The 23,223-nt window shown below is 46.1% G+C and overlaps 1 protein-coding gene across 1 annotated transcript in view; it reads left to right on the top strand.

The window, feature by feature from the left end:
• Positions 1-21,932, top strand: part of TSHZ3 (teashirt zinc finger homeobox 3) — an 84,772-nt gene extending 62,840 nt beyond the window's left edge. Inside the window, exon 2 of the mRNA XM_006887830.1 lies at positions 18,512-21,932. Coding sequence (XP_006887892.1) covers positions 18,512-21,720 — 3,209 coding nt within the window. The 3' untranslated portion in view covers positions 21,721-21,932. The remainder of the gene's footprint in view (positions 1-18,511) is intronic.
• The last annotated feature ends 1,291 nt before the right edge of the window (positions 21,933-23,223 follow it).

Genomic DNA, 23,223 nt, shown 5'->3' with positions numbered 1-23,223 from the left:
AGTTGGTAGAAATCATCTATTTCTTCTTCTTTGGCTCTGGTTGTTGGTGCATATATCTGATTGATAGTGGTATTCACTGGACTTCCTTGTAAGCGTATGGATATAATTCTGTCACTCACGATATTGTACTTCAAGATGGATCTAGAAATTACTTTTCTTACTATGAAGGCAACCCCATTTTTCCTTATCTTTTCATATCCAGAGTAGTCACTCTAATAACTATAAATGCTGAAAGAGACACATGAACTGTGATGACAGTAATTCCTTCCATTTTTCCATTTTCCTTTCCGTTTTTCCAAGTATTGTCTTATCACTGAGATTAGGGAAGTTCTTTTCAGAAAGATGATTTAGGAAGGACTGTTTTGGGGATGTGTTATGAAGACCTAGAGGACGAGCAGGAGCATTGGAAGTGAAGCAGAAGAAACTGCAGGAACCAAGCCAATGCTGTGGAAACATCATTAGGGAGGGGGAAGCGTGCCTGCGTGCGTGCACATGCGCACTGGTCGGGACATGGAAAATAATTTTGGGGGAAAAATTGGAATTGGTTGTGTTGAACTTTGGATGTCAAGCTGAGTTTATGCTAGTGTGTGATCCTCTAATGCCCTCATGAGCTAATAAGTAAACAAGGCCATATTGACCACTTAAAACTAAAGCCTGTTACTCAGAACTGTTCATTTGAGAACTTCTTCTGAATTCTCAAGCCTCTGGAGTTTGTAATTAGTGTTTAATAATAAATTAATTTGTGATGGGTGGGTGGATGGGCAGATGGGTTAGTTGAGCCACTTGTACTCGTTTTCTTGTAAGCTTTGCTTCCTCTTTCATGTAAATTATATATTTGACTTCTCCCTGGATAGAACTCTTCTGATAGAGAAATCCAGGGAGGTCCAGTGAGAATTTGAGTTGTACACACATACAGCCCACTTTGAGAAAGCACATTTTGATGGCTGCTGGCCAGAGCCTCCAAGGTGTATCACCTTTACTGCAGGTGATGCAGGTTCCTAGTCTCTGACTCAGTTCTCATCTGTGGCCTCACTGGATCTCAAGATCACAGAGTGTGGAGACACGCCAAGGTTCTGCCTTTTTCCATTGTTTCCTCCATGAAGACCATGGGCCACCCTGTCAGAATCCCACAGTCTTGTTTCTTAGAGGCTCCCTGCTCCAGAGGGCGAGTGTGCAAGGCACAGCTGGTCTTAGCCATTACCAAAATTGACAGCTGCTCATGTGTGCAATTTGAGATGTCCCAGCATATCCTCTGCCTCTAATAATTCGTACAGCTACTGCCTGAAATTCCACCAGGGTGAGAGAATTATTTATTTGAAAGAATTTCTTCTAATTTATTAGCCCTGTGATAGATAGGATTGACATGATAGTTTTTATAGAGTTGCACGGACTGGGACAGGAGGAAAAGAGAATGTAGGGAAGTGGTTCCAATTGTAAATTCTTTACTTCAGGTATGTAGAGAGCTTTAAAAACACGCTCATCTCAAAAGAGAGAGGAGAATGTAGCATCCAACGCAAGGTATATTTCCTTCCTGCTCTTACCTAGGGAGCTCTGGTAGCCTAGTGGCAAGAAGCTGAGTTGCAATCCTGAAGGCACAGAGAAGGAAGGACAGTCTCCCCCCGTTCAATTAACTGCCTCTGAAAACCCAGCAGAGGGTCAGCTATGAGTCAGTTTTGATTAGACAGTAAACAACAATCTTACCTGACTTGAAGAACTTACCTGCCTTGAATACCACGTTTTTACCTGATAAACCACTGCGATCATTACCAAGCTGAACTGGCCAGTGTCATTGCAGACGCACCACTGCACCACCAGATTGGGCTACATGGTGCCTCCGCCCTGTTGGTTCCACAGTAGATTAAGGTGACTTCAGCAATAACGCACCCCTCTGGAGCAGAGGGAACAAGAACGGAGACGCTGTGTGAGGGGTGGTTATATCCTTTACATGGCTGCCCATTGATTTGTCTGGGCTTGAACACAAGAACAAAGTGTGTATTCATTCTTGATTATTTAAAGACCTGTCTGAAACAACTGCTTTTCTATGTGAATTGGGGGGGGGGGAATTCTTTTCCTTAGCAGTGGGGGTGACTCTCTAGCGGGGCATACCCTTCAGAAGCCATTGAAAGAATATTTCTTTAGCAAATGGGAAACTAACTCCCCTTTCTGATCTTGGAGAGCCCCCTGACTCTTTGACCTCTCTATCTCAGAGCCATCTCTTCCATAGGAAGACTTTAAGCAAGAGTGGAGAGTGCATTCAGGTCAGAGACTGCCAAGAAGACAAGTTTCTCTTTCATTGGATCCAGAATCCAGAGAGAGAAGCCTCAGTCCATGTCTGAATGCCAGTGTTGGAGTTCTAGGTCTGACTACTAAGGACTCTTTGCCTCACTCCACCATATCTGTAAGGACTGTTGTGTGCCATCAAGTTGGAACCAAACCATAAGTGACCCTCCATAGGTTTTCAGAGGCAGTTACTCGCACAGGAGGAATTTGCCCATCTTTCTCCCATGGAGCAGCTGGTGGATTTGAACTGTGTGCCTTTGGGATTGCAGCACCGCTTCTTATCTTTGTGTAAAATTCTCACATCTTCCGACTAGACTAGAATTTCCTGCAGTTGGAAGATGAACCTTGGAGCGTAGCTGACAGTGGCTCCACAGAGGTGCCCAGCTGCCGGTTAGGACATGAACCCTCTCTTGCCACTCTGCCCCCTCTCTGCTGAGGAATAACGTTGCCTTGTACCTGCTGAATTTTTCACCAATCAGCTAATGCTGCACTTTTCTTGGCAAGAAAACATCACAACTTTATTAGCACGGTGATACCCAACTGAACAAGCATTCATCTCACACGTTACATCAAATTAACATGTTTGAAATTAATATTCCTGACCTTGCTAGTCAGGAGAACAATCAATCTAGGGAATGTTATCATCTCCGTGTGGCTGGCCTGCTTGGAGAAGTTCTGACCATGTCACGTCAGCCGCCGTGTCCTTCCTCCAGAGCCAGGCTATGTAAGCCCAGCCAGCCCCTCTGGCCTGATGCTAGCTCTTTAGGGATTTTTTTTTCCCCCTGGAAGATCTCTGGTCTCCGAGTGCCATTCGCTCTTTGTCTGTGGAGGCAATGTGCCGCCTAGACAACTTAGATTACATCTCTTTTGTTATTGTTATTAGGTGCCATTGAGTTGACTAAGACTCATAGTATCTTATGAACGGATGATCTGAACCACCCTCTGTCCCTGATGTCCTTGCGCCCATTGCTGCAGTCACTGTTGATCCATCTTGCTCGGGGCCTTCCTGTCCTTCGCTGACACGCCCCCTTTCCAAGCATGAGGATGTTGGCAGAGTATGTGAGATGGAGCTTTGATGTCCTTGTCTCCAAGAAATGCCCTGGCTGAACTTTCTTCAAGACATAGTTGTCCTTTTCGCAGTCCATGAGACTTGCACTACTCTTCTCCAGAGTAACTCAAAGGCATCTATTCTTCTTCCATCCTTATTCATTGTCCAGCTTTCAGATGCATAGGAAATAGCTGATCAGACAGTGACTTGAATCAGACACACCTTAGTCTTTAAACTGACTCCTTAGCACCTTGGGAAGGTCCCGGGGAGCAAATTTTTCCAATGCAACATATCTTTTAATTTCCTGACTAATGTAGCTGCAAGCATGCTTCAGTGGATGAGTGGAGAAAATCCAAGTTGTGTGCTGGCATGTGCTCTCCTGCTCACAGCTGTAGTACGTCTTAGAATCCCTCTTCTCTCCCAAATCTACAAGCATGGCATTACCCACAATGGGTTAGATTCACCTCCTTCCCCTCCATCACCCCTGTCTTGTGCTGTCTCCTCACTCTCTCACCACAAAGGGAATTCCTACATCAGGGTCTGTCCTTAGAACCCACTGCCGCCAGCAGCAAGCAGGCTGCACTCAGTCTGCATTTTCCCCTTTTTCGAGGGCTCTTAACTATTCCGGTGCTGGGAGCTGCCTGGAGAGTGAACGTTTCTGATCTGTGCAGACTCCTGATGCCATTGCCTCCAAGTAGTCTGTTTTATGGGATCTGCAGGCATCTGAATGATAGCACAGACAGGCCCAAATCAGATTGGACAGATGCTGTGGGTGTGGCTGTACATACAAAGGAAGCCATGTCCACACCCGAAGTTCCTATGACAGGAAAACTTGTGTGAACAGCCTATCCAGACTTTTCCCCACCTTGAAACCCAAACTTACCACTGTTAAGCTGATTCTGACTCATGAGGAGCCTCCACTCAATTTCTAAGGATGTAGTTCGTAATGAGGGCAGATTGCTTCAACTTTGCCCTGTAGAGGAGCTGAAGGATTCAAACCACTGACTTTTTAGTTAGTAGCCCATTGTAAAAGCTGCTATACAATGAGGGCTCCTGTGTGTCATTTACACCCATCTTGTTGTTGTTATTGGGATATTCAGTGCTCTTCTCCAGCACTACAGCTCAAAGGCATCAATTCTGCTGTCACCCCGATTCATTGTCTAGCTCTGGTAAGAAGTTACATTGCCATCACAAAGGCAGGCAGTTAGCTGGTACTCCTAGGGGGGTAGATGGGTGCTCTCTTCTCTTGGTATTTACGGCCTCTGAAAACCCACTGGTGGGTGAGCAGTGAGTTGGTTTCAGCTGAATGGCACAGAGCAACAACAACAACAACAACATTAAAGTAAAAGTTAATGGTTCAAACCTACCCACAGGTGCCTGAGAATAAAGAGCCTGGTGACCTGCCTCCATGAAGATGAGAGCTGAAAACACCTTGTGGAGCACAGTTCTGCTCTGTTTAACACACCCTTGAATCAGGATTTACTTGATCACAGTACTTTTAGTTCCCTGTCCTTTTCTCTCACTGTCCCTTCTCTCTCTCTATTGAGGAAAATGTATAGTATTTTGTGGTTGTTGTTGTTGTGTGCCGTCAAGTTGGAACCAACACATAGTGGGTTTTCAGAGTCAGTTAGTCACACAGGAGGAGATTACCCATCCTCCTGCAGAGCAGGATTCCAACCACACGCCTTCACGATTGCAGTTTAGTTTCTTACCACTAGGCCACCAAAGCTCCCTTAGGTGACGTTTTCTTTGGGCTTTGAGCCCCCTCATTTTCTCTTTCCTGATGCTGAAGGAGGTGACTAAGGCAGATGCCGCTCCCTCACAGGCTGGCCTCGGCCTGCGGAAGGTGGCCTGCCTAGGAACTAGGGACCGTCTGAGACCTCCCCACAGCTCTATGGTGCAGTTCATCAGCTCAGCCCTCAGGAGGACGGGAATCTTGAGTTGGGAAGCAGCAGAGATGAGCTCGGAGCACTAGTCTGTTTTCTGGAAGGCCTGCCTGCAGGGCTGGGGCTGACAGACCACACACTCAGGAACACTAACTTTCTGCATGTTAATCCTGTCACTCTTCCTTCCTTGTCTTTCTTGTTTCCTTCATTCTCTCCCTTTCCTGCCTCTCCCTCTTAGAAGAGCTTCTGCCTTTCTCCTACTCCACATTTTTTGGTTTTTTAAAATTTTTTTATTATTAATTTCAGTGAACATCTACAGAGATTTTGGAATTCCATTATTCATTGTGGCACTTGTTTTATGGCTGCCTGAGGGAGGAGGAGCAGACTCCATGCCCCCAAGCATGCTCTCCCTGCTGCAGCCTCTCCACTGAGCCAAGCAGCCTTTCCTGTGCCTGCCCTCAGGGCAGCGAGGAAGAGACAGAGACAGAGGTTCTGGGTGGCCCTTGCTGGACTTCAGAGCGCTTGTTCACAAGCTCAACAGTGAAGCTAAGCCCTGATCAGCTGACTCCTCCTCTTCTGATAGGGATTGTGGTGGCCCAATCATGGCTGAGGGGAACCCAGGCCCCAAAAGAGTGGATGCCCAGCTGCCAGCACCTCTTTGAGCAGAGTACCTTTTACTTGGGACACGACTGTTTGTATTCAGCCCTTATGAAGTCTGGTTCTTTACGAATGCCTGAGAGGAAGATGTGGAAAATATCCTTCCTTCCCATTTCACATCCCTTCATGGATTTAGAAACTGAAGCTAATCGTCAACATCATCGACCAATAATACTTGATTAAACAAGAGTTAGAGCCAGGTCTCATTCCCTGTCTGTAGAGATAAGAAAGCAACCATCGTGACCATTAGACGGTCTCCTGCATCTAAGCTCTCTGTGTAGAACTACTGAGGCCGCAGGCCATTCCTCCCACCTTCTCCTGGATGAGGTCTGCTCTGATTCTAGAGCTCTGCTGTGGGCCTAAGTGGAAGGCGAGAGGAGATGGATTCAGGGCACCCATGCTGATCTTGATTTCTGTATCCTTTTCCTAGTGCTCCCCTTAACAAAATACTGCAGCTGTGTAGTTTGTAAAAAGAGATTTGTTATCTTCTAGTTCTAGAGTGTGCAAGTCCACAATCAGGGTGTCAGGCATGTTGATTTTTTTGGATGGTGTATCTGGCCCATTTCTCTCCCCCAGGTTCTGGTGACAGCCTGTAGTACTGGAATTCCTTGGCTTTGCTTCAGTCTTTTCATCTCTGACACTACTGTCTTCTAGGTGTTTCTTCTAGTTTTTAAGGACACCACTCACATTGCGTTGTCAATAATACTTTGTGGTAACTGAGCACATCTTCAAAAAATCTGGAAAGATCCCATGATTGGGACTTCATGTTTTCTGGGGGACACATTTTTAAAAGTCTTCTTGTCCAAGATTGCTCTACCAGAGTGGTGGTGTGTACTGGAGAGTCAGAACCAACCCATAGCTGACCTCCTAGGGGATTTTCCCAGGCAGTAAATTGCACAGGAGGAGATCTTTCTCCTGTGGAACAGCTGGTGGATTTGAACTGCATACCTTTGGCTTGGCAGCATAATACCTTACCACTAAGCCACCAGACTTGTCCAAACCAAGCAAGGGAACACTGCATCGTTCACAAGGAGGAAGAGTATCCTTTCTCCATACCTGTTCAGTTTGTATTCTGAGCAAGTGATTTGCAAAGCTAGACTCTATAAAGATGAATGTGGCATCAGAATTTGAGGAAGACTCAAATATATAGCAGATGATATAACTTAGCTTGCTGTAAGTGAAGAGAGTATGACCAACTTGCTACAGAAGATCACATCAAGAAACCAAAGGTCCTCACCACAGAACCAACACTCAACATTATGATAGACAGAGAAAGGATTGAAACTGTCAGTGATTCCATCTCTCTTGGATCGAAAATCAACACCTTTGGTACCAGCAGTTGGGAAATCAGGAGACATGTTGCACCAGACCAGTCTGCTGTCAGGGAACCTCCAAAATGCTGAAGAGCAGTGATGTCAAACTGAAGAGTAAGATGTGCCTGATTGAGGCCCTGGTCAGCTCAGTCACCTGCTATACATCAGAGAGCTAGAACAATGAGTAAGGATGACAGAAGAATAATTGATGACTTTGAGTTGTGGTGTTGGAGAAGTTGGAGAAGAGTACTGAATATCCCATGGATTGCCAAAGAAACCAAACAGATAGGTCCTAGAATGGGTGTGGCCAGACTCTTCCTTAGAGGCAAGCATGACTAAACTTCACCTTTCATACTTTGGGCATGTAGCTAAGCAAGGCTATTTCATGGAAAGGGACACCAAGCTTGGAAAATTAGAGCGTCGGCAAAGGGAAAAAAGACCCCCTAATGAAATGGACTGGCATGGTGACCTTCAGTAATGGCCTCTAGAGTGTCAGAGATGGTGAGGATTGCACAAGATAGGACAGAGTTCCGGTCGACTATTACAGGATACCTGTGAGTTGTACTCAAGTTGATGACACTTCACAACAGCAACAGCAACAAACCACCAGAGCTCCCTTGTTGTTTGTTGTCAAATTGGAACAGACCCTTAGATGACTGTCCAGTGGATTTTCAGAGGCAGTAAATTGCATAGGTGGAGGTTGCCTGTCTATCCTACAGAGCATCTAGTGGATTTGAACCATCTGCCTTTGGGATTGCTGCACAACTTCTTACCACTAGGCCACCAGAGCTTCCTCTAGAAGAGGTGTGTTGTTGTTGTTGTTGTTGTTATGTGCCGTCGAGTCGCCTGCGACTCATAGCGACCCTATGTACAACAGCCCTAAACTCCGCTCTGTCCTGTGCCAATTGCACTGTCTCTGACACTCCCATCCCAATTATCCCAGTCACTGAATCAATCCACCTCATAGAGGGCCTTCCTCTCCTGCGCCATCCCTCTACCCTCCCAAGCATGATGTCCCTCTCCAAGGTCCTCACTACATGTCCGAAGTAAGTTAGACGGAGCCTCAGAATCCTTGCCTCCAAGGAGCCATCCGGTTTAACCCTCTCCAGGACAAATCTATTTGTTTTCCTAGCAGTCCATGGTATTCTCAGTACTCTTCTCCAGAAGAGGTGTAGCTGTTGTTAAGTGCCATTGGGTATGACTCTGTGAACAGCCATTCTGAACCCTGCCCTATCCTGTGCCATCCTCATCATTTCTGAAACACAAGAGCCCATTGCTGAAGTCGGTGTCAATCCATCTCGTTGAGGGCCTTCTCTATTTCACTGCTCCACCATCTTTCCAAGTGTGGTGTCCCTGTCCAAGGCACAGCCTTGCCTAGCTATATGTCCAAAGTATGAAAAATGAAGCTTGGTCATCCTCACCTCCAATGAACACTGGCCATTCTGGGACCTATCCTTTTGTTATTTAGTCAGTCCATGGTTCAATTTTTCTTCTGTCCTCTTTATTCATTGTTCTAGCTCTATGATGCATAGCAGATGATTAAGAAGACTATGGCCTGAAACAGGCGCACCTTAGTCTTCAAAAGGACATACTGCTTTTTAGTGTTTTGGAGAGGTTCCTGACTGCAGACTTGCCTGGTGCAGTACATCTCCTCATTTCCTGACTGCTGGTACTAAAGGTTATTGATTGTTGATCCAAGCAAGATTAAATCATTGACAGCTTCAGTCTTTTTTCTATGGTAATGTTGACTGTTGAGCCTGTGGTGAGCATCTTTTGTCTTCTTGATGTAATCCATACTGAAGGTTGTAGTCCTTGATCATCTCGCTAGGGGTTGAGATGTTTTGTTTGTTAAAAATCCACTTGAATTTGATTCATGAAACAGTTGAAATGGGCTGGGAGGGGAGGCCAGGAGGAAGGTCCGCAGGGACTGGCATGCTCTCTACTTTAGTGCTGGAAGAAGGGGAGAGGTGAGCAGGACTCAACAGCCGCCCAGCTTTGGGCTGCTCACCAGTGTCTTCTGGGCTGTTCCGAATCTCCAAAGTGATAATATGCCTGAGAGCTCACTGATGAAGACACTGTGGGCTGAGGGACTTTTTCGTGGGGCTTGCAGCCTGCATCTCTCCTGGCCAAGCTGCGTGTGAGTATCCTCCATACCCAGGACATTCCAGTCCAGCTCTGAGCAGAACTCTGGCCTCTGGCTCTGTTCACTGGAGTAGACAGAGTAGTTAACTTTCTTTTGAATCGGCGCTTGAGTGGGCGAAATTATTGAAGTCCTTTATGCAATCTGGAAAGCAGAGACCTCAGCAGAGGCAGCCCTGGGACTGGCCACATCTCCCTCAGGTCTCCTCCCTGGTACAGCAGCCAGGTGCCCTTCTTGACTGCCCCTTGGGGCCACCTCTGCACTGGGGACTCCCAAGGTCTGACTTTGCAGTCCTTCCATTAAAAGTACCTTTTTTTTTCTCTCCTTCTCTCAAATCCCCATCATCCATTTTCTTTTTCTCCTACTTCCTTCTCTTATCCCGTGGTCAGTCTGTGTGTCTGTCTCCAGTCCTAGAACATTCTCCTTCACACCCATCTCTTCCCTCTGTCCTCTCTCTCCAGGTCTGTGTCTAAATGGAATTTCTTTCTCCTCCAGCCCCATCAATTGGTCCTTCCCCTCCTTTCTCTGCTCCCCTGACCCCTAGACTCCCCCATCCCCCCACCCACCCACTCCTCTGCAATCACAGGCATCCTGGGAGGGATGAATGACCATCCTTCAGAAGGAAGGGGGAAGCAGCTCCCTTGGGAAGTGCTTAGCCAGCAAAACACCTACCAGGGAGGTTTGTGAATTTGAAAACCAGGGCCATTACTCCAAAACCTTCACATTAGCCCAGAAAAGGGTAACATTCCCACATAAATTTACTTTGAAATAGTCTGTCATGGCCACACCTTCTTTTCTTTCCACCACCCAATCAGTGTCTCCAGCCCAGTCACATCTACCCAGACACAAGCCCTGTGGACCATGAACAACTTCCTCTGTGTCTTTTGTGCCAGATTCATAACCTTAAGGAGGTCCTTGGCAGTCGATTTTCCTAATGCAGTATGTCATTTGGTTTCTTTATTACTGCTTCCTTTGGTGTTGATTGTGGATCTGTGTAAAATGAAATCCTTGAAAATGTCTGTGTTTTTCACCTTATCATTATATTGTTTATTGGTCTATCTGTGAGTATTTTTTCCTGTGTTGAGAAGTAATACAGAAATTCTAATCTTTGAACTTTAATGCTGTTTTTCAAAGTGCCTTCATTTACTGTAAGCAAAGTTGTTAATGAGTCTTTCTCCAATCCTGTTACAACATTGTTCTTCACACATTATATCTTAAAATATATCTTCATGTATTCGTATATATCCTCGTATATTCCAATTTATTGGATTATTTGCTCAGCATACAGGTTAAATAAGTATGGAGAAAGGATAAAATCCTAGTGCACACCTTTCCTTATAAATCATGCAATGTATTCCCTTGTTCTGTTCAGACACTGCTTCTTGGTCTTAGTCTATGTTTCACATGAGCGTAATTGGGTGTGCTGGATTCCTGTTTCTCTCAATACTATGCTGTGCTCCCCTCAATGAAATGACTTTGCATAGTCAATAAAGCACAAGTGACCATCTTAAATTCTCTGATTTCAGTGAAGATCTATGCTCTGACAGAATGTTAGCCCTTGTGCTACCACCTCTTATGAATCCAGCTTGAATCTCTAGAAGTTCTTTGTCAATATACTGTTCTAGCCAGTTTTGGAATTCTCTTCAGGAAGACTTTACTTGTATATGACATTAGTGATGTTGTTGTTGTTAAGTGCCGTCGAGTCGCAGGCGACTCATAGCGACCCTATGAAGGAGAGTCCTCAACGCTTGGGTGTCTCTCATCCTCTTTCCGGGTTCATAGGGTTTCCGGAGGCAAGCTATTACAGAAATGGATGCCCCTCCTGCTTCCAAGCTTGTTTTAACCGGGGAGCTCCACCCCACTCTGTCCACATTGGGTAACCAACCATTAACACATTTGACACATCAGTGTCACAGTGTTCATCCTCATAACAACCACAAGTTACCGCTCACTGTACAGCAACTTGTACACCAGGGCTATACGACCTAGAGGAATTTCTGAACCAAAACAATGAAAGACAGGCCCGAGGACAGCAGATTAAAAGTCAACCACCTTCAGCTTGGTAGCATCACTTTCTGTCCACTGGGCCAGCTGATCACTCTCTATGTTGATGTTATTGTTGTTAAGTGCCATCGAGTCACAGGCGACGCATAGCGACCGTATGGAGAGTCCTCAACACTTGGGTGTCTTTCATCTTCTCTCCAGGTTCATAAGAATTCCCACATTCTTTTGGCATTCTCTTTTTTGGTAAGAGGAAAAAATACAGATCTCCTCCCATCCGTTGTCCAGGTACTGTCTTCCACATTTCTTAGCTTAGGCTAGTAAACACATGCAGGATTACATCTATTTCCTGAAAGACATGAACCAATATTTCATCAAATTCTGGACCCTTATTTTTTGGTCATGTTTTCAGCACAACCACTTTGAAATGTCCTTCATTACTGTCGGTCTTGATCATATGCTGCTTCCTGAGATGGTTCCTTGTTGGCCAATTCTTTTTGGTACCGTGTCCCTGTGTATTCTTTCCATCTTCTTTTGATGCTTCTTAACATCATTCAAGATTTTACCCATAACACCCTTCAGTACGGCAACTCAAGGCTTGAATCTTTGCTTCTTTCAGCTTGAGAAATGCTGACGGTGCTCTTTTTTTTTTTTTTTTGGTTTTTCTCACTCTAGCTCTTTGTACATTTATATTCTGATTTGTCTTCTTGAACTTCCCTTTGAAATCTTCTGTTTATCTCTTTACTTCACCAACTTTTCCCTTTCTTTTGGCCTCTACTTTATAGTGTAATTTTCAGACATATATTTTTGTTTTCCTTTTTTTCTCTGCAGTCTTTGTAATGATCTTTTGCTTTCTTCATATCATCCTTGATGTCATTCTACAAATCCTCTGGTCTTTGATCATTAATTTCAGTACCTCAAGTTCATTCTTGAAATGGTTTTTAAATTCAAGTAAGATAGACTCAAGGGTCATATTTTGGTTCTAATGGTCTTGTTTTTGTTTTCTTCAGCTTCAATTTGACCTTGAACATGAGTAATTCATATAAGGCCCTCACCTTATTTTCACTTCTGAGATTGAGCTTCTAAAGCAACTCTTTCCACTGAGTGAGTTAGTTAGAGTCTTATGTAGTTCATCAGGTAAGGTCCATGTATATATTCAACATTTATGCCTTTTTAAAAAGATATTTGCAATAAATAAAGCATTGGCTAAAATGTTTTGGATAAAATTTTGTCATTTCATCACCAGCCTCATTTCTGTCACCAGAGTTATATTTTCCAACTGCCAGCCCTTCTTTGTTTCCACTTTCGCATTCCAGTCACAAGTAAAATTCATACTTTTTTTTAAAAAAAAAGTCTCACTTATTAAGGAAGTGATTTTAGGAATGTGCCTCATCAGGGGAAAAGAAAGGATGCTACACCAATAAAAACTGGGGACGGAGAAGCCTCCTACAAAAATGGCCTTCGTGTGTGTCTTAAGGAGGGGTGGAATGGTCCAGACTTTCAAACAGAGAAGGAAGCATTGAAAAACAATGAAGCATGAGAGATCTGGTAACATTCTAGAAACTAGTAAAGGCTAGAGTAGAAATAAGAGTAAGATGGTAGAGGATCTGAGAACCACTTTAAGAACTTTGGACTTTCTTCTAATCCAGGGAGAAGTCACTGAGGCGACTGTAGGGTCAGGATGATCCTAGAGTGCTCAGTCCACTGATTTATGGGACTCTCCATGGCTACAGTGTTGAGAACTGGTTGAAGAGACTGGGGTTCACTCATTAGGAGGAGGTGGTAGTGTCACATGAACTCTAGTCTAAACCAACCCATAGCTGACCCTCCAGCAGGTTTTCAGACACAGCACAGGAGGAGGTGAGGGGTGCTTATCTCCACATCAGACTCCCACTGCATTAAGGCAAAGTCCCTGCTGCAACAGCCAGTAACAGTACTTTGCTGTTGGGTGTTACCTCTATTTAGTCTCCTTTCAGATGAGACAGTGTTGAGTGTTCTCCTGTATGCAAGAGTCTGGAGAATATCTGAGTTCAGACAAGAGCGTGCTGAAAGAGAAATCTCAACAGAGGGTTTCAACGACTGTGCAGAATGGTTGTAGAGCAGCCCAGGACCATACATGACATGCGTGATTCATCATCACATCCACTCAGGGCCAGTGACCCCCCTTGCCAAGAGAGGCGATCCCTGAAGGCCTGTAGGGTGGGATCTGGCATCTCATCCAGACCCACCAGGCGATCAGCTGACATTGCATTGTCCTCTCAGTCAGTGACTGGAGACATTGGTCTAAGGTGTTAACTCTCCCAGGGCCCGGAACTTCTGCCTTTTACCAAGTTGGGGACTTTGCTCATTACTCATTAGTTTTTCAGACAAAAAAGAGACTAAGCATAAGCAGTGGCTTGGCTGCTGAGTATCTGTGAGGTGTGAGCAGGCATCTGCCTCAGTTCTTTCATGAACTGATGGACATATAGAGGAGGCCGGACCTGGCAGACGTTGGTCCCATGCTCTGCATTGTGCAGGTGGAGAAGGATCACAGCAGAGGGCAGCAATTGTTCCACGCTTAGGGCCCGTGCTGTATCCCATACTTATGGAGCATGTGAATGCTTTCCATCCCACAGTGCCCTCTGCAATCCCTCTGTTCCCATGTCCACCTGTCCCAGTTTTAGGAGACCCAGTTGTAAAGAGTGGATATGGTAGTCTCGGAGGAGTTATGTTGCTACAAAGCATAATGGAAGCATTAGTTCTCCACCTTCTTTTTAACATAGCCGGAAGAATCAATAGGTTGAAGTCTGAGGCTTCTTGTAAGGACATTTCTTCTCAGATTAAAAAAGACAAATGACCATGTGAACAGTGATGAGTTTTCTCAGATTAAACAAGACAAATGACCATGTGAACAGTGATGAGTTTTCTCAGATTAAACAAGACAAATGACCATGGGAACAGTGATGAGTTTTCCACCAGTGATAGCATTTAAGTGTAAGTCACTTCAGAAACTAGAACTGGACCAGGTATGGAGCGAGGTCAGTTTGCTCCCAGAACCCAAGTTCTCCTAGCGATGAATCTTCTTAATTCTCCTCAAGGTTTTATTCCTGTCAGAGAAGTTGGCTTTCTTTTCTTTTCATGTTCATTTCCTCCTTAGTCAGCTGACGATATTCTAACAGTGCTGGGTAGCTTCCATAGCATATTTGACTACACGGAGGGTCAGCCCATAGCGGGAGCTGGTCAGAGAAGTGATGTGTGGAGAGAGGGGCTTTGGTTGGTCTGCTCTGCACCCCACTCCAGGATGAAGCTCATTGCTCTGAAGAGTTGTGTTTCTGACAAGGCTTCTAGATCTTCACGTTTGGCGTATAGCTTCCATGCCATAAGAGTCCTTGGGTGGTGAAAACACTTTACATACTTGGCTGCCAGCTGAAAAGTAATAGAGTCCATCAAGAGGCAGCTCGGAAGAAAGCCTTGGCTGCCTGGTGAACCTCTTGTAATGGCTACATAGGGCTATTTCTAGATTCCTACTTTCTTGAACTTCATTCAAGAATGGAGAAGCAGGTTTCATGCTGCAAATCTTGGATCTGGAGAGAAGGGGTTTGCGTACCTATCCCTGCTCGCATGGGGCCAGGGCTTTTCCTTGCTTCTCAACTGTAGGTACATGAGACTTTGTGATTTCTCTCTTATTCTGATTGCTCAAAATAACATCTCTTTTAGGGAAACATTTACATATGGGCACCAAATGCATATTTGCAGATGTAGGCATCGTCTAGTTAAGCCCACCTCTCCAGTCTACTTTCTTACTCATAGATCTCCCCTTCAGACAGGTCTTTCAATGCTCTGATCTCAGTCTGGTGTTAACTGCAATACTAACCGAGATACCAGCAGTCTCTGGGGTTTCTTGGGTCACAGAACTCCCAGTGTTAAAAGCACATTCGTCAAGTCATTCGGCCTCCACTGCTCTCCCTCTATACCTTCCATCACATTTTTCAAGTGCAGACGTTTAGACTTTAGTGTTGTGAAGTTGCCTTTGACTTCTCAGCAGAGGGTGATCCATGCGACAATGAACAAAATGGCACCTGGTCTCGCACTAACTCCCTGCTTGCTGGGATGCTCAAGAGGGTGCCTTCTCACTAGAGGGCTTGTCTTCCAGCACCGCCCACCCATTCCTCATTTATCAACCTGGGTAACTTCCAAAGACCAGGTCGCTGTGCAAAAGCAGTATTATACGAGGAGAAGCCAGACATAGAGGCAGCCCTGAAGCCCAGATCCTTGGACTTGCTGTTTCCTAGCACTGCTCGTCTCTGAACCCCAAGGCTCTGCAGTTGAGACTAGTGCTTGTGGGGACCTGGAGCCTGGTAGCTGGACTGGAAACACAGTTGGCACCTCAATTTTAGGGCACAAGAAACCAGTAGGGCAGGATGTCAGAGTGGTCACTGGGATTATTATTCATGCCCTGCTCCCTACAGCTGCTCCTCCTTGGCCCCTGCTTCCTACTGCTGCCTGCAGATTGGGGAAGACCTCTTCAGAATGAAAGACATGCTGGTGGTCTTGAGGACTTGAAGTACAAAGCCAAGAGCCTGGAGGCTGTGTGGAGGAGGAGGTGGTGGTTGGTCTGCGGTAGCCCCCAGGCCCTGTGTTACCCCAGTAACTCTGCTGTGTCACCTGATCCCTCCAAGGCTCTTGAGCAGAGAGGCGTAGCAGCCCCAGTTCTTCACTCTACCTTCTTCCTAGACCCATCTGACCACTCACGAACCCTCAGATCTTCACAAAGGGCTGCAGTGGTGGATATGGGAGAGCAGGCTAAGTCAGCTGTGAGCCTTTCAGGTATAGTGTTTGTGCAAGCCTGGAGCTGTATACAAGGAGGATACCCGAATTAATGTGCAGAATCATCAGATAGTAGACTTCTTACTATTGTTGTAAACACAAAATGTTGGCTAATAAGATAGTCACTAAGTGAGGAGTAGATGCATGCACTAAAATTCTGTTATGATCTATAGACTTGTCACTAGATTTTATGCCATGATTCTCAGTTCTAGAATCATATTGCAGGTTGAAAAAGGGTGTGGGATATGAGGGAAAGAGTGATTTAGTTTAGATTTCTGTTTTCTTCCAGGTTACTTTTTCAACATGTCTATTCATATAAGACATACAAAAGAGGCCTCTCTTGGCCTGCCCACATTTCCCATTCATTTTGACTGTGAACATAGTGAAAAAAGCGCCTTTGTCATTTTATGTCCTCTGTAAGTGCATGGCTTCTCAAACATAAGGTTTTCCCCAGCACTCCAAACCTCAACATGAGCAAGTCACGGTGGACAGCGGACAGAGAAGACTTTTCTTCTGGCCATTGGTAGAGTTCATTCCAAAGCTGTGACTCTTGCTTTATAGTGTCCGTAAGAGCAGAGGTCGCCTTGGTTCTGTCATTGGTAGTGGAATGGTCCTGACACACAAAAAAGGAAGCTTAGGAATAAAAGATCCACACTTGACCTGGAAGGAAGACCAGGTGGAACAACAATCTATTTGGCTGACACTCAAATCAAATCTACTGCCGTCCCATCGTTTCCAACTCAGCAAACTTACAGTGGGCTTTCCAGACTATAAATCTTCATGGGAGAAGACTGCCCTGTGGAGCAGCTGGTGGATTCAAACACCTGACCTCTCAGCAGCCCAATATGTTCTACATTAAATAAACGCCAACCACAGGCTCTAAGAGAGTCTTCCTTAGCTGTGCCACTTTGCTTTTCCCTTCCCCATGTAAAATTAACCTGGGATAAGTGAAGGGGCATATGTTTAAAATAACGAGAGCAAATTCCACAAGGTTTCCTATTATTGTTTTACGAGCTCTGTTTGTTGATATTTTTCCATGTTGTTTTTTTTCTTACCAGCCTTGCAGCCAAAACATTCCCATCACCTGAAGCACTTACCACCGAGTCCTTTGAAACAAACAGGTGCTTAGGCACCGACAGGCGGGATTCCTCCTCTGACTTTAAATCGTTCCTCACCACAGGGCTGGCCTTGCCTGATTGTTCACAAGGCCACCCAGATGGCGATACGGTGCAAGTTTCTGTGAGGATAACCTGAGTCAGAGTCACAGACTCCAAAAGAATGAGGGGGGAGGGGGATGAAAAACTTTTTTGTTAGCATGAGTTTTCTTCCAGTTCTGCGTTTCTGGATGTGTGCCTTCTAGAACCCACAGCTGCTCAGGCCGGTCCCCACCTGCTCAGGAAGTGCATGCTGGATTTACATCCCTAGTTACATTGCTTCCAGAAAGACGGGGTCCCTGTTGGTTGCCCATGAAGCTTATGCTGAGTAAATATTGACAAAGTAGTCTAAAGAGCAAACACTTTGACATTTGTAAGGTCCACTGGAAGGTCTTGTATATATTTATACAGCAGGAATGAGCTCCGCATACCAATTTTCCTGAATTTGTTCTGACATCATTCTGCATAGCTGTGCATGTGGGGAGTGGGGCCAGGGCTTGTGATAGCGGGTCTGCATGTTCCCTCCCAACTGCTACAAACAGTACATACTCCTGCTCCAAAACTTCCTCTAAGCCTTTTATAAGACCTGCTTTTCTAGAGGAAAGAAAGAAAGGTGGGGAAGGGAGAAAAACCCGCCACGAAAACCTTGTCTTTAATTTCTTGTAATTGATGTACTTTCCTTTTACTTTGTAACAAAAAAAAATATTGATGTCTTCGGACTTTATATTTATTAAAGATTGAGCCTCAAAAATGTAATGAGTAAAAAAATGCCTGCTTAATTTAAATTGTGAATCTGTCTGTTAAGAAATGCATTAGGGGTAGGAGAAGCATAAGACATATTAATTGACAGACAGGAACTGCTGTCTCTGAGGTTGATACAAGTAATTTATTACTTTAGAAATGAATGCCACCTCCAGAATGTGCTCCATTAATTTCAAATTTAGTTTTAATTTCAAGCTGTTGCCCCTTGAGAAGAATAAGGTGGCAAATTATGTTTGAAGAGCAGATTTTTTTTTCCTTGCTCCAAAGAAACACCACATTTTAACTATTTAATTTTACAAATAAATGTGCCCATCTAGTTTGCTGCATTTCTTGAGAGACAAGAGAAAAATACTGTATGTAAGAGCAACACTTACTAATGTTCTGTTTTCACCCCCTCTCTCCTCCTCCCTCTGTTTCTGCTTTCCATCCTGCCTGTCCCATCCTCCCACCTGTTACCACCACAGCCTACGTATCAGAGGAGCTCAAGGCTGCTGCCTTGGTGGACGAAGACATAGACCCGGAAGAGACTCTGGCAGATGGCGAGCCCTCAGCTAAATACGTGTGCCCGGAGAAGGAGCTCACCAAGACCTGCCCCAGTTACCAGAACTCCCCGGCTGCTGAGTTCTCCAGCCACGAGATGGACAGTGAGTCGCACATCAGTGAGACCAGTGACCGGATGGCTGACTTTGAGAGTGGCTCCATCAAGAATGAAGAGGAGGCCAAGGAGGTGCCCGTGCCCCTGGAGGACACCACCGTGTCGGACAGCTTGGAGCAGATGAAAGCCGTGTACAACAATTTCCTGTCCAATTCGTACTGGTCCAACCTCAACCTCAACCTGCACCAGCCCTCCTCGGAGAAGAACAACGGCAGCAGCAGTAGCAGCAGCAGCAGCAGCAGCAGCTGCGGCAGCAGCAGCTTCGACTGGCACCAGAGCGCCATGGCCAAGACGCTGCAGCAGGTGTCGCAGAGCCGCATGCTGCCCGAGCCCAGCCTCTTCAGCACCGTGCAGCTGTACCGGCAGAGCAGCAAGCTCTACGGCTCCATCTTCACGGGAGCCAGCAAGTTCCGCTGTAAGGACTGCAGCGCCGCCTACGACACCCTGGTGGAGTTGACGGTGCACATGAACGAGACGGGCCACTACCGCGATGACAACCATGAGACCGACAACAACAACCCCAAGCGCTGGTCCAAGCCCCGAAAGCGCTCCTTGCTGGAGATGGAAGGCAAGGAGGATGCCCAGAAGGTGTTAAAGTGCATGTACTGCGGCCACTCCTTTGAGTCCCTGCAGGACCTGAGTGTCCATATGATCAAAACGAAACACTACCAAAAAGTGCCTCTGAAGGAACCCGTCACCCCTGTCGCAGCCAAAATCATCCCCGCCACGCGCAAGAAAGCCTTGCTGGAGCTCGAGCTCCCCAGCTCCCCAGATTCCACCGGCGGGACCCCCAAAGCTGCGCTGACAGACACGAACGATGCGCTTCAGAAGAACTCCAACCCCTACATCACGCCAAATAACCGCTACGGCCACCAGAACGGGGCCAGCTATGCGTGGCACTTCGAGGCCCGGAAATCGCAGATCCTCAAGTGCATGGAGTGTGGCAGCTCCCACGACACACTGCAGGAGCTCACAGCCCACATGATGGTGACTGGCCACTTCATCAAGGTCACGAACTCTGCCATGAAGAAGGGCAAGCCCATCATGGAGACCCCCGTCACGCCCACCATCACGACGCTGCTCGACGAGAAGGTACAGTCCGTGCCCCTGGCAGCCACCACCTTCACGTCCCCTTCCAACACGCCTTCGAGTGTCTCCCCGAAGCTGACCGTGGAGGTCAAGAAGGAAGTGGACAAAGAGAAGGTCATCACAGATGAAAAGCCTAAGGAAAAGGAGAAGGCCATCGAAGAAGAGGAAAAGTATGACATCTCTTCCAAATACCACTACCTGACAGAAAATGACTTGGAAGAGAGTCCCAAGGGGGGCTTAGATATCCTGAAGTCCCTGGAAAACACAGTGACGTCCGCCATCAACAAGGCCCAGAACGGCACTCCCAGCTGGGGGGGCTACCCCAGCATCCATGCCGCCTACCAGCTCCCCAACATGATGAAGCTGTCCCTCGGCTCATCAGGGAAGAACACGCCCCTGAAGCCCATGTTCAGCAACAGCGACATCGTGTCCCCCACGAAAAGCCAGACCCTGGTCTCGCCCCCCAGCAGCCAGACCTCACCCATGCCCAAGACGAACTTCCATGCCATGGAAGAGCTGGTGAAAAAAGTCACTGAGAAAGTCGCCAAAGTCGAGGAGAAGATGAAGGAGCCGGAGGGCAAGCTGTCACCCCCCAAGCGGGCGACACCCTCCCCATGCAGCAGCGATGTCAGCGAGCCCGTCAAGATGGAAGCAGCCAGTGATGGGAGCTTCAAGAGCCACGAGGGCAGCCCCAGCCCCCAGCGGGATGGGGGCAAGGAGGGGAGCCCACCGGCAGAGCCTGTGGAGAATGGCCAGGAGCTGGGGAAGCCGCTGGCTGCTGGGGGTCTGAGCAGCAGTACAGCCATCATCACCGACCACCCACCGGAACAGCCTTTTGTGAACCCTCTGAGTGCCCTCCAGTCGGTCATGAACATCCACCTGGGCAAGGCCGCCAAGCCCTCCCTGCCTGCCCTCGACCCCATGAGCATGCTGTTCAAGATGAGCAATAGCTTGGCTGAGAAGGCGGCAGTGGCCACCCCGCCGCCCCTCCAGTCCAAGAAGGTAGACCACCTGGACCGCTATTTCTACCACGTCAACAACGACCAGCCCATAGACTTGACAAAAGGGAAGAGTGACAAAGGCTGCTCTCTGGGTTCAGTGCTCTTGTCACCCACATCCACATCCCCGGCAACCTCCTCATCCACAGTGACAACAGCAAAGACATCTGCCGTCGTATCGTTCATGTCAAACTCGCCGCTGCGCGAGAATGCCTTGTCAGATATATCTGATATGCTGAAGAACTTGACAGAGAGCCACACATCAAAATCTTCCACTCCTTCCAGCATCTCTGAGAAGTCTGACGTTGATGGGGCCACGTTAGAGGAGGCTGAGGAGTCGACGCCCGCGCAGAAGAGGAAGGGCCGCCAGTCCAACTGGAATCCCCAGCACCTGCTGATCCTGCAGGCCCAGTTCGCCGCCAGCCTCAGGCAGACCTCCGAAGGCAAGTACATCATGTCAGACCTGAGCCCCCAGGAGCGGATGCACATCTCCAGATTCACGGGCCTCTCGATGACCACCATCAGCCACTGGCTGGCCAACGTGAAATACCAGCTTCGAAGGACAGGTGGAACAAAGTTCCTCAAAAACTTAGACACCGGCCACCCCGTGTTCTTTTGTAATGACTGCGCGTCGCAAATTAGGACTCCTTCCACCTACATCAGTCATCTGGAGTCCCACCTGGGCTTCCGCCTCCGGGACTTGTCCAAACTGTCCACCGAACAAATCAACAATCAGATAGCACAAACCAAGTCGCCGTCAGAAAAACTGGTGACGTCCTCCCCGGAGGAGGACCTGGGGACCTCCTATCAGTGCAAACTCTGCAATCGGACCTTTGCCAGCAAGCATGCGGTCAAACTTCACCTTAGCAAAACCCACGGGAAGTCACCGGAAGATCACCTCCTGTATGTGTCCGAACTAGAGAAGCAGTAGCATTCGCTTTTGGTTGAAAAGACTCCGGTTTTGCTTTGAGGGAAACTGTGGAAAGCCCCTCTGTCTCGTTCTTGGCACATGTTCCTATTTTAACTGCAGAGGTCCTCCATCCCCCTCCCCCACCCCGGGCTGGACTGTTTTGTATAACTGTACAGTGTTTAATAGAGGTGCATAATCAGCTGTTGTTACTGGTAAAATATGAAGGTTAAAATGCAGTGGTAAGTGTTTGGAACTTTGTGTAAATGGGATTTAGTTGTGAGCATCCCTCTGATGCTTCAAGCTGCATGCATTAACAGACAGTTTAATTAAGCATTTATAACAGAGCCGGGCACACTTTCTCCATGTGATGCGAGTGTGCCCGGGTTTCTCACCCTTTCATCTTTAGCCCTCTGAGTACTTTGAAGCACTTTTGCATTAATTTGGTTATAAAAATAAAATGAAATAATAATAATGTATGAAGCTCTGTTTTTTAAACTCCTTACCAGCTTAGTTATAATGAATAATATGAACCTCCATTTATGCAGGTCTGCAGGGGTATTAACACGCCTTGAAATTTAAAAGAATATTATTTTCACATTGAAACATAGATGTATATATTGTATAGATTTCAGACTCTCTTATGAAAAATGTGATTGTGGTTAAATGACCTTTTTCCTGCATTTATAGCAACAGTGTTTTACGTATCTGCTATGCTCTGGGCATAAGCTGTGCCTATGTATAGTGTATATTTCTTTCTCTCTCTTTCTCTTTTTTTTTAAGGTCTATGATTTTTGTGTTTGTTTTTTTTACAAGCAAACATTGTAAATTATACAGATGATACCACAAATAGCATTTATAAAGTATACAGAAACATTATCTGAAAGCAAAGTATGATTGTTTGTTTTGATATACAGTACATCTATATTGATAGAGGTTCATGTTTAAATTATACATATTTATTAGCATCATATTATCATTTGTTTTGGGCAGTCTGAATAAATGAGGCCAGGAAATGCATCCCAGGCAGGCATCCTAACTATTTTGCACATGATTTTTAAAGATATTTATTAGAAATAAAAGAACATTCAAAATAAACTCAGTGCTCAAAGGGTTAAGTCTATTTGAAAAGGACAAAAAAGATCAAAAAAGGAAAAAAAAAGGAACTTGTACTGTATTTCCTAAACATTGATAAAGCCTTTAAAATGTTTGTACTGTAATACTTTGCTTACAAGTCAGGAGGCATTCTGTGATCCGATCGCTTTCACTTATTTATAAGCCCTCTTGGTTGCTGTTCCATATTGTAGAATGCCTTTTTATTTCAATTGGTAACTTTTCTGTTTTGTTCTTCCTAATTATTCTCCCAAGATCCCACACTGCAGCTTTATCTTTAGGCTTATGAAAGGTAACCCGTGGTTACCAGCTCTCCAAGTGATTCTGTTCCTCTCCATTTTTGGCAGTTAATTTGCAGAAGTAACTGACAGCTGACACCCTCTGAGAACCTATGTATAAAATATTGGCATGTAA

Source organism: Elephantulus edwardii, unplaced genomic scaffold (assembly GCF_000299155.1).
Source record: "Elephantulus edwardii isolate Elephantulus edwardi_28Jun2011 unplaced genomic scaffold, EleEdw1.0 scaffold00062, whole genome shotgun sequence".
Classification (NCBI taxonomy): Eukaryota; Metazoa; Chordata; class Mammalia; order Macroscelidea; family Macroscelididae; genus Elephantulus; species Elephantulus edwardii.
Note: the sequence above shows the minus strand (reverse complement) of the source record. Positions and strands in the feature narration are given on the sequence as shown.